Source organism: Pygocentrus nattereri, chromosome 28 (genome assembly GCF_015220715.1).
Source record: "Pygocentrus nattereri isolate fPygNat1 chromosome 28, fPygNat1.pri, whole genome shotgun sequence".
Lineage (NCBI taxonomy): Eukaryota > Metazoa > Chordata > Actinopteri > Characiformes > Serrasalmidae > Pygocentrus > Pygocentrus nattereri.
In genome coordinates this window covers 2,649,122-2,668,315 of record NC_051238.1, presented here as the reverse complement: position 1 = coordinate 2,668,315, position 19,194 = coordinate 2,649,122, and the positions used below count along the sequence as shown (strand labels likewise).

The window sequence follows — 19,194 nt, the reverse complement described above, 5'->3', positions numbered from 1 at the left end:
AAACCACTTTGAGCCGTTCAGCTCTTTACACAGAAACCACTTTGAGCCGTTCAGCTCTTTACAGAGAAACCACTTTGAGCCGTTCAGCTCTTTACACAGAAACCACTTTGAGCCGTTCAGCTCTTTACATAGAAACCACTTTGAGCCGTTCAGCTCTTTACACAGAAACCACTTTGAGCCGTTCAGCTCTTTACAGAGAAACCAGTTGTATTAATAAAAATACAACGAGTTGATTTCTGTTCTGCTGGTGGAATGTCCACTAGGAGCACTGCAGAAAGGGGTTAATCCACCCAGCTCCTTACACACAAAGCTGTTACTACTACTACTACTACTACTACTACTACTACTACTACTACTACTACTACTACTAATAATAATAATAATAATAATAATAATAATAATAATAATAATAATAATAATATTAAAAATAATAATAATCTGGTGGACTGATGTAGCAGAAACTCCGTTTTAATGGGATGATATTTTGTGATGTGAGAATATTAGAGGATGTACATCACAGGGAGCAGAGATCAGGTTTATTCCTGACTGATGGTGACTGCTGACCTGTCTGTGCTCTTGTAGGTGATCCTGGATCTGCTGCAGTACGAGAACATCACTGTGCGTCGTGTTCTGAGTTCAGAGAAGGATCTGGTCTCTCGGCTCGGAGTCACAGACTTCCCTTCGTGTTACCTGTATTACACGCCTACCAACTACTCCAGACTCCCTGTGTGAGTTCAGCTTCAGATCAGCTCCATTCACTCCTGAATGGAGAATCCTGAGGGGCGAGCAGGCGCAGCCTTGCATAGTTTAGACATTTAAAAAACGTCTGAGCAGCGCGAATGTCTGCTACAAGTCAAAATAAACTTTGTTTCAAGCTCCTGCTGTTTGTGTACAATTTAGCCGAAAGCAGCCGGAGTGCAAACTAGATGTAATAGTCGCTAGAAAAGTCGATTCAATTGATTCAAACACAATTAGTTCAGAGCACTTTTGTGTTGTTTATCTTTCCAACCTAAATATATAAAATATGTGCATTTAAATAAATACAATTCCACACCCCATTTCCAAAAAAGGTGGGACGCTGTGCAAAATGTAAATTAAAAAAACAAAATGCGATGATGTGCAAATCATTTAAACCCAATATTTAATAGAGAATAGTACAAAGACAAAATATCAAATGTTGAAACTGAGATGTTGTTTTTTTTAAAAAATAAATGCCCATTTTGAATTTGATGCCAACAGCACCTTCCAAAAAAGTTGGGACAGGGGTCTGCCATCCAGACGACGTCGTTTTCAGGGAAGGCCTTGGTTATTTCAGCAAGACAATGTAAAACCACATTCTGCATGTATTACAGCAGCATTGCTTCATATTAGAAGAGTCTTTGTGCTAAACTGACCTGCCTGCAATCCAGACCGGTCACCACTGAGAACATCTGACGCATTACGAAGTGAAAAATAAAATAAATGAGCCTCTGAACTGACGAGCAGCTGAAATCCTGTATCAAACAAGAACAGAAAACATTTCACTTTCAGAACTACAGCAGCGTCTCCTCAGTTCCCAAACGCTTAAAGGGTGCTGTTAAAAGAAGAGGTGATGACACAAAGTGGTAAAAAGGCCCCCGTCCCAACTTTTTTAGAACATGTTGTTGGCATCAAATTCAAAATGAGCAAATATTAAAAAAACAAAATAACATTTCTCAGTTTCAACATTTGATATGTTGTCTTTGTAGTGTTTTGCTTTAAAATGATGGTTTACATGATTTGCAGATCATTGCGTCCTTTTTATTTACATTCAGCACAGCGTCCCAACTTTTTTGGAAATGGGGTAGTGTGATTAGTGAAAGGAGGATGACAAATTTAGTTTGGTCCTCAAACTATATCAGCAAATATCAACACAATACAATCGAAATATGTTTCATTTACATGAACATTTGCAGTGCTGTGCTGATGGATCTGTGCAAAGTTCCCAAAATGAACAGTGTGAATATATATGGAGGGATTTTAAATGAATGAAGAGTTCTCTGGTTGTGTAGTTTGGGGGTCTTGGTTGTAACAGTGTGTTAAACTATCTGGCAGTCTGATGGATGAATCTGAATTTGGTGGATGCCAGGAGAACAATGCCTACCGGAATACACAGTACCAACAGTAACGTTTGGTGGAGGAGGGATAAGGAGCTGGATCTGTTTTTCAGGGTTTGGGCCTCTCAGTTCCAGTGAAGGGTGATTTTAATGCTACAGCACAAAAACATTTTATACAATTATCTGCTTCAAACTTTGTGTCAGCAATTTGGGGAAGAGCCTTTCCTGTTCAAGCATGGCTGAGCCCAAAGTGCACAAAGCAGCTCCATAAAGATGTGGATTGATGAGTTTGGTGTGGAGGAAGTCCTGAGCCCATTGAACACCTTTGGGATGAGCTGGTATGCTGATTGTGAGCCAGGCCCTCTTGTCCAGCATCAGTGTCTGACCTCACAGGCACAAATTCCCACAGACACTCTCCAACATCTTGTAGAAAGACTCCCAGAAGAGTGGAAGCTGTTAGAGCTGCAAAAACAGACCAACTCCATATTATTGCCTATGGATTTGTAGTGGAACATGCGAGAAGCTCATAAAGGTGTGATGGTCCGAGTGTCCACATACTTCTGGACATATTGTTTATACACCAACTCTCTTTGAACACCTGTTAATAAATCAGAACTGCGATTTGTGCTGTTATTTGGGGTCCATATGTCACCGTGATGATTTGTAGCCCTGCATAAACTGGAGAGTTTTTGCTTTGTTGTGCGGGTTGGCGTCAGACTTGGCATGCAGGCGAAGTTTTTAGATGACAAATGCGGGAAGGAAATGATTTATGGGTCATTATTTATTGCTCCCTTCGTTGGTGCACGGCATACACTGTGTGTATGTGTTTTAATCTGGTGGGGGGGAACAATAGTGTTTCACCTCCCAGAGCCGCACAGCAACAGATGGCCGCCAGCAAAGCGGAATGCGTGATTGATCTCGGTCGACACACAAAACACTGTGGCTCCAGGTTGAAATGGAGTCAAAGGAAATAAGTGGGGAAAAAACGGGAGTTTCCAAAACTGATTAAAAGCTACAGAGAAAATGTCTCCTAACAACCACCTGGAAGAGCTGGTCAACCCCCAAAACTGCCCTCATCAGATAAACAGCACTGAAAGCTTTGATCTCTGAGAGAGAGGAGAAGATCAAGCTGCTTCAGATCTGAAAACATCCACAGGTGTTTCTGTCCATCCTTCCACTGTGAGAAGACCACTCAGCGCTGTGGGTCTGAAAGGACGTGTAGCTGATCAAGAAGAACCTCACTGAGAAAAGGAGACGGACACATCAAACAAAGAAGCTGCTGGTTTTCTCAAAACAATGAACTGACCCCCCAAAGAACTACTATGAATGATTCAGCATCTGCTACAAATGATTTAGTATATTCTATGGATTATTCAATATATATACTATGAATTATTCAGTATCTACTGTGAATTATGTACTATGAATTATTCAGCATCTACTACAAATTTAGTATATACTATGAATTATTCAGTATCTACTATGAATTATTTAGTATCTACTATGAATTATTCAGTATCTACTGTGAATTATGTACTATGAATTATTCAGCATCTACTACAAATTTAGTATATACTATGAATTATTCAGTATCTACTATGAATTATTTAGTATATACTATGAATTATTCAGTATCTATGAATTATTTAGTATATACTATTAATTATTCAGTATCTATTATGAATTATTCAGTATTTACTGTGAATTATGTACTATGAATTATTCAGCATCTACTACAAATTATTTAGTATATACTATGAATTATTCAATATTTACTATGAATTATTCAGGCGTCCTCTTCCACTTTATCAGAAACTCCTCCCTTGTATACCTTGCTGCTTTACACTGTTTATTCTGGCCGTCCTCTAGAGTCCATCAGTGGGCAGTTTCTGACAGCAGAGCCGCTCTTGTCCATTGAATGTTTTTTGGGTGGCGTTTCACTCTCAGCCTGCAGCGATACTGATGTGTAAAAGCCTCAGCAGCACCGCTGTGTCTGATGGACGCATATCAGCACCACACACACCACTGCTGTGATGAGAACGATGCAGCATCCAAATCATCGCTGGACAACACTGGCCCTGTGGTCAGAAACTGACCAGTGATGAGTGGACTACAGTCTGTACCTACACAGTGGAGTCACAAGACTGTGTTTATAATAACGAAATGTACGTTGTCTTATGGCATCTCTCACTTTCTCTCTGTAGGCTCAGTGAGGCTCGTGCCTTTTACTCTTACGCCCTCCAGAGGCTGCCGAGTGTAGTGCGGGCAGGAAGACCTTACCCAGCCATCAATGACCTGCAGAGGAACCAGACTGAGGAGCCATGGAGGGAGTTCAACAGGTGAGGGGCAGGGAAGAACCGGGTCAGAACAGGAGTTAAAGCCAGGAAAGAACTGTGGCAGAAACGGGTAGATCCAGGAAAAAAAAACGGGCCAAGGTCATGCAGAACTGAGACAGAATTACCCAGAACTCGGTAGACACAGGATAGAACTGGACTGAACTGAGGCAGAACCAAAATAGAGCACTGCAAAAAGCACTCTTCACAAGTAAAATGATCTTACATCAGTCAATATGTCTAATATTTTCTGTCTTGAGATGGTCAGTTTATTAAAAGATTAACTAGTTTCTAGGCATTTGTTTACTTGTTTTACATAGTTTTACCAGGTAAAATGATCTGTCAGTATAGTTAGATAATTATGTACTTGATAAAATTACTTAAAACAAGAAATAAAGGTGTAGAAATGTTACATAATTTTATAAGCTCACAACAATCTAAAAATGAGAAATATTAGACGTATCAGATAAATGTAAGATTTCATGTGACAACCTTTTTGTGTGAATGTATGTATTTGCACACTATACTGCCAAAAGTATTCGCTCGTCTGGCTTCACATGCATATGAACTTGAGTGACATCCCGTTCTTAATCCATAGGGTTTAATATGATCTCGGCCCACCCTTTGCAGCTATAACAGCTTCAGCTCTTCTAGGAAGGCTTTCCACAAGGGTTAGGAGTGTTTATGGGAATTTCTGACCGTTCTTCCAGAAGCGCATTTGTGAGGTCAGACACTGATGTTGGACGAGAAGGCCTGGCTCACAGTCTCCACTCTAATTCATCCCAAAGGTGTTCTATGGGGTTGAGGTCAGGACTCTGTGCAGGCCAGTCAAGTTCTTCCACACCAAACTGGCTCATCCACGTCTTTATGGACCTGCTTTTTGCACTGGTGTGCAGTCGTGTTGGAGCAGGAAGGGGCCGTCCCCAAACGGTTCCCACAAAGTTGGAGCGTGAAATTGTCCAAAATCTCTTGGTGCTCAAGCTTTAAGGGTTCCTTTCACTGGAACTAAGGGGCCGAGCCCAACTCCTGAAAAACAGCCCCACACCATGATCCCCCCTCCACCAAACTTTACACTCGGCACAATGCAGTCAGACAAGTACCGTCTCTTGGCAACCGCCAAACCCAGACTCTTGCATCGGATTGCCAGACGGAGAAGCGTGATTGGTCACTCCAGAAAACACGTCTCCACTGCTCTAGAGTCCAGTGGCGGCACTTTACACCACTGCATTCCACGCTTTGCATTGCGCTTGGTGATGTAAGGCTTGGATGCAGCTGCTCGGCCATGGAAACCCATTCCATGAAGCTCTCTACGCTGTTCTTGAGCTGATCTGAAGGCCACATGAAGTTCGGAGGTCTGTAGTGATTGACTCTGCAGAAAGTTGGTGACCTCTGCGCACTATGACCCTCAGCATCCTCTGTCATTTTACGTGGCCGACCACTTCATGGCTGAGCTGCTGTCGTTCCCAATCACTTCCACTTTGTTATAATCCCACTGACAGTGGACTGTGGAATATTTAGTAGTGAGGAAATTTCACGACTGGACTTGCTGCCCAGGTAGCGTCCGATCACGGTACCACGCTGGAATTCTCTGAGCTCCTGAGAGCGACCCATTCTTTCACTAATGTCTGTAGAAGCAGTCTGCAGGCCTAGGGGCTCGGCTTTATACACCTGTGGCCATGGAAGTGACTGGAACACCTGAGTTCAATGATTTGGATGGGTGACTGAATACTTTTGGCAATGTGTGTGTGTGTGTGTGTGTGTGTGTGTGTGTACGTGAGAGAGAGAGCTATTGTAAGAAGAAAACTTTCTCTATTTTTGTCATTTTTCAGCTTTTGACATAATTTGAAAATTTCATAATGAATGGACTAAAAGTCCATTCCAGTCATATTATCCGCTCTTTAGGCGAAATGTCTTGTCATGTTGTGGTTTTGCTACAGCTACAGTAAAGTGATGCTCTCAGCGAGCTGCTGTTTGTTTCCTCTGCGCAGGACTCGTGTTTATATGTCTGATCTGGAGTCTGCGCTGCATTATTCTCTCCGTGTGGAGCTCTCGGCTCACAGCACCATCAGCGGAGACGCTCTGACTGCGCTTCGGCACTATGTCTCTGTGCTGACCAAGGTGAGTTACTGCAGGGCTGCACAGTATATATCGTTTATTAATAATTATCGTGATATCGGCCTTTGTCAGTGTTGGCTCTACCTAATGAGCGACATAAGAGCGTAGGGCTCTGCGGCCACCATGTGCCCCCTGACACCTACTGCACCATCACGTTGTCTCAGACGCTCGAGTGCGGGTGAAATGGCTACGGGTCAATCATGTCTCAAAAAAGAACCTCTGGACCTGAAAAAGAAAGAGAGAGGACGATTAGGAAAAAGCCTAAAGATAAAGGCATGTTTTTATTTTGTGATGTGAACATTCTCATTTGTTTTGACTCTTAGTTGGACAGCAAGAAGTACCTGATGTGAACGAAGCAGCTTTATCTTAGACAGGCTTTCTGACTGTTTCAGCTTCACAGAACCTCGCGCACACAGACGCAGTAAACTCGCTTTACAACAGCTGTTAACTTTCACTGTTAAACCCAGTGTAGATGCTCAGATTATTCGCTATTGTGCAAGATAAACACAAACCTACTTTGACCAAAACACAGGAAGGTGAAGGTGGCGTTAGGAGTCTTGCCCAAGGTCTCTTATTGGTATAGTGTTGGGTCCTAGGTGGGGATTGAACCCCAGTCTACAGCGTGGAAGGCAGAGGTGTTACCCACTACACCACACCAACCAATTTAAAGTCATGTATTTGTATTTATTTTCTAGAAAGACATAAATAAATAAACAAATATATCAAATTCCTTAAGTTCCCTATGATGGGGATTTGTACAGGCTAGTAGTAATCCTGTTCCTTGTATTACTAGTTGGTAGGATGGCAGAAATCATTTTGCAATAATAACAAAAATATGATTTAGTGTTTGTGAATATCAGTCTCTATTCAGACAGAATACTACAGAATACCACTCAGAATATCTAACAGAATATCTTTAATCAAATACTGTTCAGGAATCAGCATCAAATCTATCGGTGTCAGTTTTGGTGGCTGGCGCTGATCCCAGGTGCAGTACATCGGTCTGACCACAAGGGGGTGTAAGAGTCAGTAATCTGAAATACTGCCCTTAAAATTAGGGACAATACATAGTGATTTCACCTGCGTACATGACGGATGGACTATAAACAATATAGTTATCATCATTCTGGAATTACTGTTTCCATTAATATATAAAACCAATTTTGATGATTCCACACGACTTCATAGCTTTCAGATCATCAGTGCAAAGCTGTGAATAAAAATGTAGGAATGTTAGACGTGTGCAGAAGGAAAAAGGGTTGAAGATTCTGGAATGACTGGAAGAATCTGCACAACATCAAAATGAAGTTGTAATAAAGCCTCGTAATTGGTGTTGATCCAATCCCAAGGTGCATAATTCATCAAGACATTACAGTAAATGGATAATTAGTGTTCATTTAATAAATTCTTGGTTTTGCTAAGACTTGAAATATTGAAGAAAAGATCATAAACTCCTTCTACCCTGAAGCAAATATTATGGGAATTCAAACTTTTGAACATTAATGTGTATATATATAAAATACCCCCCCCCCCCTCTCTCTCTCTCTCTCTCTCTCTGTCTCTCTCTCTGTCTCTCTCTCTCTCTCTCTCTCTCTCTCTCTCTCTCTCTCTGTCTCTCTCTCTCTCTCTCTCTCTCTCTCTCTCTCTCTCTCTCTGTCTCTCTCTCTCTCTGTGTCTCTCTCTCTCTCTCTCTCTCTCTGTCTCTCTGTCTCTCTCTCCCTCTCTCTCTCTCTCTCTCTCTCTCTCTCTCTCTCTCTCTCTCTCTCTCTCTCTCTCTCTCTCTCTGTCTCTCTCTCTCTCTCTCTCTCTCTCTCTCTCTCTCTCTGTCTCTCTCTCTCTCTCTCTCTCTCTCTCTCTCTCTCTCTCTCTGTCTCTCTCTCTCTCTGTGTCTCTCTCTCTCTCTCTCTCTCTCTCTCTCTGTCTCTCTGTCTCTCTCTCTCTGTCTCTCTCTCTGTCTCTCTCTCTCTCTCTCTCTCTCTCTCTCTCTCTCTCTCTCTCTGTCTCTCTCTCTCTCTCTCTCTCTCTCTCTCTCTCTCTGTCTCTCTCTCTCTCTCTCTCTCTCTCTCTGTCTCTCTCTCTCTCTGTCTCTCTGTCTCTCTCTCTCTCTCTCTGTCTCTCTGTCTCTCTGTCTCTCTCTCTCTCTCTCTCTGTCTCTCTCTGTCTCTCTCTCTCTCTCTGTCTCTCTGTCTCTCTGTCTCTCTCTCTCTCTGTCTCTCTCTCTCTCTGTCTCTGTCTCTCTCTCTCTCTCTGTCTCTCTGTCTCTGTCTCTCTCTCTCTCTCTGTCTCTCTCTCTGTGTGTCTCTCTCTCTCTCTCTCTCTCTCTGTCTCTCTCTCTCTGTCTCTCTCTCTCTCTCTCTCTCTCTCTCTCTCTCTCTCTCTCTCACTCTCTCTGTCTCTCTCTCTCTGAGGTAATGACCTCTTCCTCTTGGCTGTTATTGACTGTGTCTGAGTTCAGTGCTGCGTCTCTGATCTCTGCCTTTATTTCCATCTCTCTGGAGAGTCCTGTAGCTCCGCCCCCTCTTAACTCCAGTTAGTTCTGTCAATACTCCTGTTCCCAGCGAACCCACCCCCACCCCCGGGGGCTTGCCTGCAGGGGGCAGTGTGGAGCAGAATGTGATGGATATGTTTACTGATTTGATTTTTTTTATTCTGTATAGAACCATAAACACATTCTCCTTCAACCATTTCACCATGCAGAGAACCATTTAAGCATTCAAATGCATCTGTATAGAACTCATGGTTCTGAATGGAACCATTGCCTTTACAAAAGAACCCTTAAAGCACCTCCAGGTGTGTGGTTAATGCCTAGAAGGGTAAAAGCAAGCACTTCTGTAGCCGATTAGGTCGGTTGCAGGTGCTGCACCGTAAATTAAGACTCTTAGTGAAGGAGGTGCTGGAGTAACGAGATGATCCTGACAGCAGCGCAAAGGAGATCCACTCTGACTGCGCTCACATCGCAGGCCTCCGCGCCCAGTTCTGTTTAGTTTCCTGCCTGAGGTTTAATAGCTCGTGGTCATTATGCGACCCACAAACGACCTGCACGCTCACGTCCTCATCAATAACGCCGCAAACGTCATGGACAACAGTAGCTGAACAAGCTGGTGGGAAGTGGCTTCACTGCAAAGATCATTGGGCCTCATTCTCCAACATCTTCCCAAGTTCCTTCTTGAATGTGTTCTTCATAAAGGCCCTCGGAAAAGGTTTACGTCCTTCGTGCTCTTGAGTGGGTGTAGATTCTGTTCTTACCTGAGAACAAACCCCTCATGAGAAAACACTGAATGTGAAAATTTTGTGGGTTTTAAGAACAAATGGTTGGTGAACGAGGCTCAATATCTGCTTTTAGCGAACACTGAAAATTGCAGTGCCCAGATGTTTGTACAGGCCACGCTATTTATTTATGTTAGTTACACTATTTTTTAAATGTATTTATTTGATATAAACGATTTTTTTTCAATATGTTAAATTGAGCAAATGAACAGTAATTGTGTATTAAAATAGGCAGAAGTGTCTCTGTAGAAAATGTGTTAACTTGCACTTTAAACATCAACAACAGCGTGGAATTTGACCGAGGTGCTCAAACTTTTGCACAAGACGGATCACTATGAGCTCTTTTTGGGTTAGGTTTATTTATCAGTGGGATGCCTGTAATAAACCTTTTACTCGTCTCCTCGGTGATGAAACTCTCACTTCCAGACGGCAGTAAAATCTCCAGTAAAATTGACACGATAGACACTCGCTGGCCACTTTATTAGGTACACCTTGCTAGTAAAAGGCTGGACCCCCTTTTGCCTTCAGAACTGTCTTAATTCTTCATGGCAGACTTTCAACAAGGTGTTGGAAACGTTCCTCAGAGATTCTGGTTGGTTATTTGAGTTCCTGCTGTCTTTCTATCATCTGGAACCAGTCTGCCCGTTCTCCTCTGACCTCTCACATCAACAAGGCATTTTCATCCACACAACTGACCGCTCACTGGATATTTCCTCTTTTTCGGACCGTTCTCTCTCACTCTCTCTCTCTCTCTCTCTCTCTCTATATATATATATATATATATATATATATATATATATAATTAATGAATTTATTAATTAATAACAAATCTAGGAGATTCTGTTAACTTACATATTTGTATGTATACATATAGAAATACATACCCATGGGGTCCCTTAAGGCTGTGGGACCGTTAAGGCTCCACTGAAATTTTGCCGTCCTACAGAATAAAAACATCTGATACATCTGATGAATCATAGCTCTGAGTTTTGGGCACTTTGTTTGGTCCACACGTCCAGAACCGACCTGCCAAATAATAAATGGCTATAAAAATAGGCCTCGTCGTAAACATGCTCTTCAGCATAAATAACGCCTGTGGTTGGGCTGACGAGCGCCGAGAGGAGAAATACTCGAGTACGTTGTTTTTTTCTTGGCTGTGCTGTTGCTCAGCACGGTTAACTGCAGGATGAGGATTTGTATGGAGCTGAACATGTATTTGAGGATTAGGCGTGTGGCTCTTGAATGCACGAGAGCATTAGAAAGAGGTTTTTTTGGGATTACCGTCTCTGTTCTGCTTTCTTAAAAGAAATCCCCCTCCCGGCAGGACAGAGAGACTAAAGCTAGGAATTATGGGGCAGCTCGAGGCCTGAATCCAGCTGTAACTCGAACTAAGCACTGTGTTTAAGATGAGCTAAAGAACAGGTAGATAATCTGGTGGGCTACAGGTCTCGGGACTTACCTGCCTTTAAAAATCATCTGATTTTAGGCTTGTTCAGGCACTTTTTCTCAGCCAGGTACCGTAATCAAACCCTGCGCTGTGAAAAAAACATTCTTGATGCTCATAGTAAGCAGAAAAATGCCAATGTCAGTTAAAGTTACCTGAAATAAGCTCATGGGGGCAGTCGTGGGCTGGAGGTTAGGAAACCAGCCTTGTGGCTGGAAGGTCGCCGGTTCGATCCCCAGTGCCAACAGTATGTGACGGGACGACAGCACCAGCGTCTCAGTTTACTATAATTCCCTGTGTCCATGGACCCCTGGATCTGCTGCCTTCATCTAGGGGGAACATTACCTACCAAAAGCTAAACTGAACAAGTGAGTTTTCAGCCTAGTCTTAAAGATTGAGACTGTGTCTGAGTCCCGAACAGTTTCTGGAAGATCATTCCAGAGTTTGGGGGCTTTATAAGAAAAAGCTCTTCCCCCAGCTGCAGCCTTAGGAATTCTGGGGACTATTAATAAGCCAGCACTCTGGGATCTGAGTAGATAAAACACCTTAAGTAAAGATTATCTACAGATACCTTCGATAATCATTTAGTATTCTCACAATAGTGTCAAAATGAGAAATATTAGGTACATAAAAGCAGAAGTTCTTTGCTGTTTTACGCTGAGAGACGTTCTTCTTGAATTGTTGCACTATTTGATCATCCGGCCTTTCACAGAGTGGTGACCCCTCCTCATCCTTACTCCTGAAAGACTCCGCCTCTCTGAGATGCTCTTTTAAACTAGCTCAGCACTGAACCACCACTAGAACTGAGTTTAGACAACAGAAACCAAAATGACCAAACTGAACAAATCTACAGCAAAGAAGACACCAAAATGATGCTGAATGTATGAAGCTGAAATTATTCTAATTTTCTAATTAATTCTAAAGTCCCAACTTGATGTTTTGCTATGTTATGTTGTTAAGTTATGTTACACTGCCTCACTACTGCACCGTCTAAGGTGGAACAGCAAATTCCAATACAAAGCTGGTGAATAAGAAGTCAACTTCAGCTTCATGGTGTGTGTTGCACTTGTTTTACCTGCACAAGCTGATAAAATCAGTCAGGTTCTTTTTGTTTTACTACAGTGAGGAAAGTGGTCAGTTCGCCTGGTGAGTTTAACCAGTAAGGCTGGAGTTCAAGTGCTGAGTGAGACGTATTGATGCTGTAGACGCTTCCCTGGTTTCCAGTGTATGGAGCTGAACTTGAGCTTTAAACGCTTCTCGTCTTCCTGAAATAAAATAACCCGAGCACAAACGCAGTGGCAGGCTCTGATGACACCGCTGTTCACTCAGTTTACGGCAGGAAATGAATCCATTCATATGAAAGGAAATCGACTGTATAGACTCCCGTCTGCAGTCTAACTCCACTTTGGGTCTCGAGTCTTTCCGAGTCATGACGCTCAAGTCCGAATCAGAGTCCGAGTCACCGGTGTTGAAGTCAACGTTGAGTCCCAAGTCTTTCTCGATTTTCCAGAGTCTAAAGGCAACAAATTTGACTCGATTCAAAGTCATATGACTCCACACCCCTGCTAGCATCCCCACTACATGCCCAGTGAATGTGGGCGATCGATAATAGAGATCAACTCTATTTCCATTCTGCATGATTTCTCATTTGGGATGGTAAATAATTGGCTGACCTGCGCTGCTGTCAGTCGGATACTTAACGTAACGTCAGCCTCAGCTTTGAGTCAAGACAGAGAATGACTTACATTTGAAGTCAGACAAAGCTGAGTCTCAAGCATTACGTGACTCTGCTGCATTTCATAGCCGTCATATTTTAGACAGAGAATGGTTACTGAAAGTGGTTATGAGGGCAGCTGTGTCCAATATTGACCACCCACAATGCACATTTCTCATAGTTACCAGTTACTGACCTCTGACTCCCACATCATTTGAGCAACATTGATAACACAGATGTGGACTTTTGTTCAACTATCAAAAGAGAGGGCGATTATCTCTCTACAGTACTGGGGGGGCGGTGTAGATGCTCCAGATCATCCTTGCTGATGGGAGTCAGCATACAAAACACTGACATCAGTTACTATGTAAGAAAATTGCTTATTGGTCACATTTTCATAAATTAAAGACTTAATCAGAATGAATTTGTTGGAACTGCCTGGATTTTTTTTTTTTTTTTTTTTTTTTTTTTTTTTAGCATTTTTTTTTTTCTCCAAATGGTGTTTCTTTTGAAGATTTTTTTAAAATTTTATATTCAGAGTATAAGCATACAATGCATTTGAGTTGGTATTAGAAGCCTAAACTTAGTCTGAGGATGCCTGCAGAGAGCCTTACAGTGCTCACAGTGCCGCAGTGCTTGGCCCCCTGCATTGCTGCTTTTCACTCTAACAGGCTCTGGACTCCCGTCACAAACAAAGCCTATTGTCTGAGCGTGGGGGCGGTGGTGAGGGGGGGGTCCCAGTGGTAGCAGGGGAGCTGTTTAGGCAGCTTTTACATGGCTGACCTGCATATTGCTCCCAGAGGGCCGCGGAGGGCAGATTAAGCGGAGCTCCTCCAGCCCGGCCGACAGATGCATTCTCCCTCCACAGAGACGCAGCGCAGTTTCTCAAGTGCTGATACTAATCGGATTTTGGATGACATATTGCTGGGGTGAAGTGGATTGTCATGGTTCAGTGGGAGGGAGAAAGGGGGCGGTCTGGTTGGACTGGTGGCGGAGGGCTGGTGGTGTTGGGGTAGTGGGAGCTGGTGGCCACCAGCATAAACAGGAGACTGGTTAAAGGGAAAGTTCAGCAAAAATCTAATTAACATGGCTTTTCTCAAATGTACTCAGGACCCAGGACATGTTTGGTGTGTGAGGGTTACTTCTGCAGTTTCACAGTCGCGCTGTGGGGCTGATTTAGGTAATAACATAAACTTGTAAACCCCACCAGGGAGCATGACTGGTAACTGCATACCTAAGTCAAACTGCTTTGGGGGGTTAAAGAATCTGAAATAGATCCCAGGTTTCATAACTACTGAATCATTTGTGGCTGATACTGAATGGTTCATAATAGTTAGTGAATGGTTCATAGTAGATACTGAACAGTTCATAGTAGATACTGAACAGTTCATAGTAGTTAGTGAATAGTTCATAGTGGATACTGAACAGTTCATAGTAGTTAGTGAATAGTTCATAGTAGATACTGAACAGTTCATAGTAGTTAGTGAATAGTTCATAGTGGATACTGAACAGTTCATAGTAGTTAGTGAATAGTTCATAGTAGATACTGAACAGTTCATAGTAGTTAGTGAATAGTTCATAGTGGATACTGAACAGTTCATAGTAGTTAGTGAATAGTTCATAGTAGATACTGAACAGTTCATAGTAGTTAGTGAATAGTTCATAGTGGATACTGAACAGTTCATAGACGCTGTATAATTGAAATGGGCTGATATTTGTGGTTGTGCATTCTGAGCGAAGCCGTGTGCTTTGATTAAATTTCAGTGTGACGCAGAGACGCGGCTCCATGATGAGCTTGAGCGCATGGAGCTTTGAACAAAGCCTTTTGTCTGCCGTATCCTATTTGATCCTCCGCCGCACCCTGAAGGCCGCTGACGAGCTTTCGTCCCCAGCTAGAGACCTGACCATTGGCCAGAATGCCGCAGACACAGTTGCCCCAGTTGACTTCTCGCCTCCATGAATGCACTGCCTGTGGTGTTGGTGTGTGGGGCGGGGGGGGGGGTGTTTAGGTTAAGTAAATCTCTGCAGAGCCTTTTTAAGTGAGCTGCTGGAATGGCGATCCTGTTAGCACTGATGAACAGAAGCAGATGGCTGCCGCTAAATTGAAAAGAGTCGGCAGCACAAATCAACCAAACGCACCTCTGGGAAATACTCCCCCTCACCTCTCCACACCCCCACCACCCCATCTACACCCCATCTCCACCTCCGTACAACAGAAGTGGGAAGGAAAAGCAAATTCGTTAGCATAGGTGCTAATCTAGGATCATGGAATCCATCCACTGCTTTTCAAAAGTTTGGGGACAAAATGTTTTCAATCTAATTGGTCAGGTTTTCTTTGTTGATTTGCATTAACTGACCATATTGAAGAGCCCATATTCTACATTTCTCTCTTTTTTCCCTTTCTCTTTTTCCTCTTTTAATATACATGTGTTACAGTTGTAGTTTCATGTACTGGAAACTCATCATTCAACAATTCGACCATTTTCTGAAGTCACGTTACCCCCATAGAGTTAAGCAGGCTGTTTGTGATTTTTTCCTTTAAGACTGATATATAATATATGTGCGCATCTGAGTATTTCAGAAACTGCTGATCTGCTGGGATTTTCATGCACAGCCATCTCTAGGGTTTACAGAGAACGGTCCGAAAAAGAGGAAATATCCAGTGAGCGGTCAGTTGTGTGCATGATAATGCCTTGTTGGTGTACCTTATGAAGTGGCTGGTGAGTGTGTGTGTGTGTGTGTGTGTGTGTGTGTGTGTGTGTGTGTGTGTGTGTGTATATATATGAATTGTGTGTGTGTGTGTGTGTGTGTGGAATAATTATTTTACAACATAAAACCAATTTAATTGCTAATAAATGTATAAAATGATTTTAGGTACAAATAAAGGTGCATGGACAGAGCTGTAGATTCTTACATGACTATATCTATAGGCACTATATACTACAGACTATATACTATAGAACCTATAGTAAAATTACATATCCAGAATTCATCATATTTCAGAATTGGGCATCAAAATCTTAAGGCAGATAAATGAATGTAAGCCGACAATAACCATATATTACTTAGCATTTAATAACTTCCGGTTCACAGAATTCTTGTAATATTGACAATAGATCAAAACTGTAATAATCAGAATCGAGCTTTATTGACCAGGTTTGCTTACACGTACAAGGCATGTGGGTTTGGTTACAGGAGCTCACAGCACAGTATCTGACAATCATTTACATATAGTAAATAAAATAACATATTCCTACTGTCTCACACACACACACACACACACACACACACACACACACACACACACACACACACACACACACACACACACACACAGTCATACCTGTAAACCTTGCATTGTGCAAAGTACATGTTATAAATATAAACCATAGTAATATAATATAAATGTCTATATTAATATAAATAATTGAAAATACCTTTTGGCAAAGAGTATTTATATCAAATTTGTTTAAAAGTGTAATTACTTATATACACATTATTTATTATTATGTATATATTTATACATATATATATGTATGTCCAAAGAAAAGCATGTATCTCTCTTTTTGTTGAATTTTAATTTTCTACATCATTTCAACACGCCGGCATCCTTTGTGTTGTGAAATATTTATTGAATATTATTGAATATTACACAATAATATGAATATTAGTGAATTTCTCCTTATATCTGAGCATCTTTGCCACCATGTGACTGACATAAGACCAAATTAGCTGCATATAAATGCGTAAAGGTGTTATCTGCTCGTCCTGAGCAGCTTCACAGGTTTGTGTCCAAACTTTTTTGAACTGTAGTGCATATCTATATAATTAGAAAATATTTTTGCAGTGTGTTAAACTTTTCATGATGACTGGAGCAAATGGCTTTTTCCTTCTCTTGAAAAGTTGCCGTTTTGGAGATACAAGGTTTTGTTTCCGTTTTTAATCTCCGCAAACTGCTCAGTGTTTGTTTTAAATGCTGTTGATGAAAACTTGTTCTCCGTTTTAAGGTGTTGAGTTTGCTGATAAAGCTTCAGCTGACAGGCGACTTATCATGATCAATGATCTGTGTTGTGTCAGTATTTTCCAGGCAGGCCTGCAGTGAAAGGTGCTTTGAAGGCTGTGGGTAACTGGCTACAAGATCAGAAGGAAACACAAATCTCTTACAGTGACTTCAGAACAGCACTGGACAGCACAGTACTGGTGAGAACAAAGCAGCCTTTACCAACACCTCTATCCCTGCACTCATCATGCAGCTCTATCCCGATATCCTAATACTCTTAACAGTTCTATCCCAGTTCTCATCCATAGCTGTATCCCAGTGTTCAGTCAACAGCTCTGTTCCATCTGTTTCCAACTCATCATACAGTTATATTCCAATACTCAACCAATAGCTCTGTCCCTGCTCTCCAGCAACAGCTCTATCCTAGTACTTTATCAGCTCTATTCCAGTAATTGTTCAACAGCTCTATCCTTGTACTCACTAAACAGCTCTATTCCAATACACACCCAGCAGCTCTTCTCCAATATTCACCCAGCAGCACTTTTTCAATTCTCACTCAACAGCTCTATCCCTGTATTCACCCAGCAGCTCTTTCCTTGTATTCACCCAGCAGCTCTATCCCTGTATTCACCCAGCAGCTCTGTTCCAATACACACCCAGCAGCTCTATTCCAATACACACCCAGCAGCTCTATCCCTGTACTTGCCCAGCAACTCTGTTCCAAAACTCGCTCAACAGCTCTATTCCAATACTTACTCAAGAGCTCTATTCCAGTACTCACCCAGCAGCTTTATTCCAAGACTCACTCAACAGCTCTATTCCAATACACACCCAGCAGCTCTATTCCAATACTTACTCAAGAGCTCTATTCCAATACTCACCCAGCAGCTCTATTCCAAGACTCACTCAACAGCTCTATTCCAATACACACCCAGCAGCTCTATTCCAATACTTACTCAAGAGCTCTATTCCAATACACACCCAGCAGCTCTATTCCAAGACTCACTCAACAGCTCTATTCCAATACACACCCAGCAGCTCTATCCCTGTACTCACCCAACATCTTTGTCCCTGTAGTCACCCAACAGGTTCCAATACTCATCCAGAAACTCTATACAAGTACTCATCCTACAATTTATCCCAATGCACAACCAGCAGCTATAGGGCAGTATCATGACTCATGTAGTGGCTCCATCCCAGTACATCCCAACAGCTCTATTCCAGTACTAAACCAGTGCCCCGATACTTGCTCAACAGCTCTATCACAATACTCTCTGAACAGCTCTAGATCAATACTCAACCAGTGTCCTAATACCTCCAATACCAATAGCACTGTTCCGATTTTCCGTCAGCGCTTGCGTTCTGTTGTAGGTTGTATGTTAAAGCGCTTCTGTTTGGGTTTTTAATCCAGTCTAGCAGTTTTTAAAGTGTGGTACTCTGATTTGTAATTCAGTGCTTAAACACTGCGTCTGCAACTCTGTCACGCTGCAGTGTTTAAACGCGTAAGAGTGGCTGGAGCCGACAGGAGTCTTGAAAAGCTCTGCTGTGTCATTTTGAGCGCGGTTTTCTAAAATCACAGTCAGATCTGCTGAGACGGTTTACCTTCTATATGATGCAATCGAACAACACACACACACACACACACACACACACACACACACACACACACACACACACACACACACACACACACACACACACACACACACTCTGAATGGAGTGGTCACTTACGGAGATCATTAGCTTTTAGTCAGCCAATCAATGAATCAATGGCTGAGTGGGGATGCATGATGAAGTCCAGTCAGGAAACGGACTGATGCTTCCAATACACAGTCCAGCTCCAGCCAATCAGCTGCCGGTTCCTGCGCTGCTCCCTGCGGACTGTAGTGCCTACAGTGACTAACTTAATTAGAGGGGAGCGCTGAAAGACGTGAGCGTATTTAAACATTGCAGAGAAACAAAGCCGTGCTGATGATGGTGGGTAGTTTCTCTCTCCCGGACCATGTGAGCGATTTACAGGTGGGGTCCTGTCCCCTTTAATCTGGACTGCATTTAAGTGATCCAAGTTCACTTCATTTAAGCATTGATTGAAAAGCAGGTTGATCGACTCTAGTGGCCTGTGACAGTGTGGTCTTTTCAGATGTGTGTGTCTGTGTGTTTTAGAGCGGTGAGGGGGTCCTCCCTGCAGGTGTGAGGTGGGTTGGTTGTCAGGGGTCTCGGCCGCAGTTTCGTGGCTATCCCTGCGC

At 42.5% G+C, this 19,194-nt stretch overlaps 1 protein-coding gene across 2 annotated transcripts in view; it reads left to right on the top strand.

The window, feature by feature from the left end:
- qsox1 (quiescin Q6 sulfhydryl oxidase 1) overlaps window positions 1-19,194 on the top strand; it is a 63,147-nt gene that overhangs the window by 18,020 nt on the left and 25,933 nt on the right. For both annotated transcript variants that reach the window (XM_017685101.2, XM_017685100.2), the window contains exons 6-10: window positions 583-728; window positions 4,280-4,414; window positions 6,397-6,526; window positions 17,026-17,148; window positions 19,112-19,194. The exon at window positions 19,112-19,194 is cut by the window's right edge and continues 56 nt beyond it. In XM_017685101.2, the coding sequence (XP_017540590.1) occupies window positions 583-728; window positions 4,280-4,414; window positions 6,397-6,526; window positions 17,026-17,148; window positions 19,112-19,194 (617 nt within the window). The remainder of the gene's footprint in view (window positions 1-582; window positions 729-4,279; window positions 4,415-6,396; window positions 6,527-17,025; window positions 17,149-19,111) is intronic.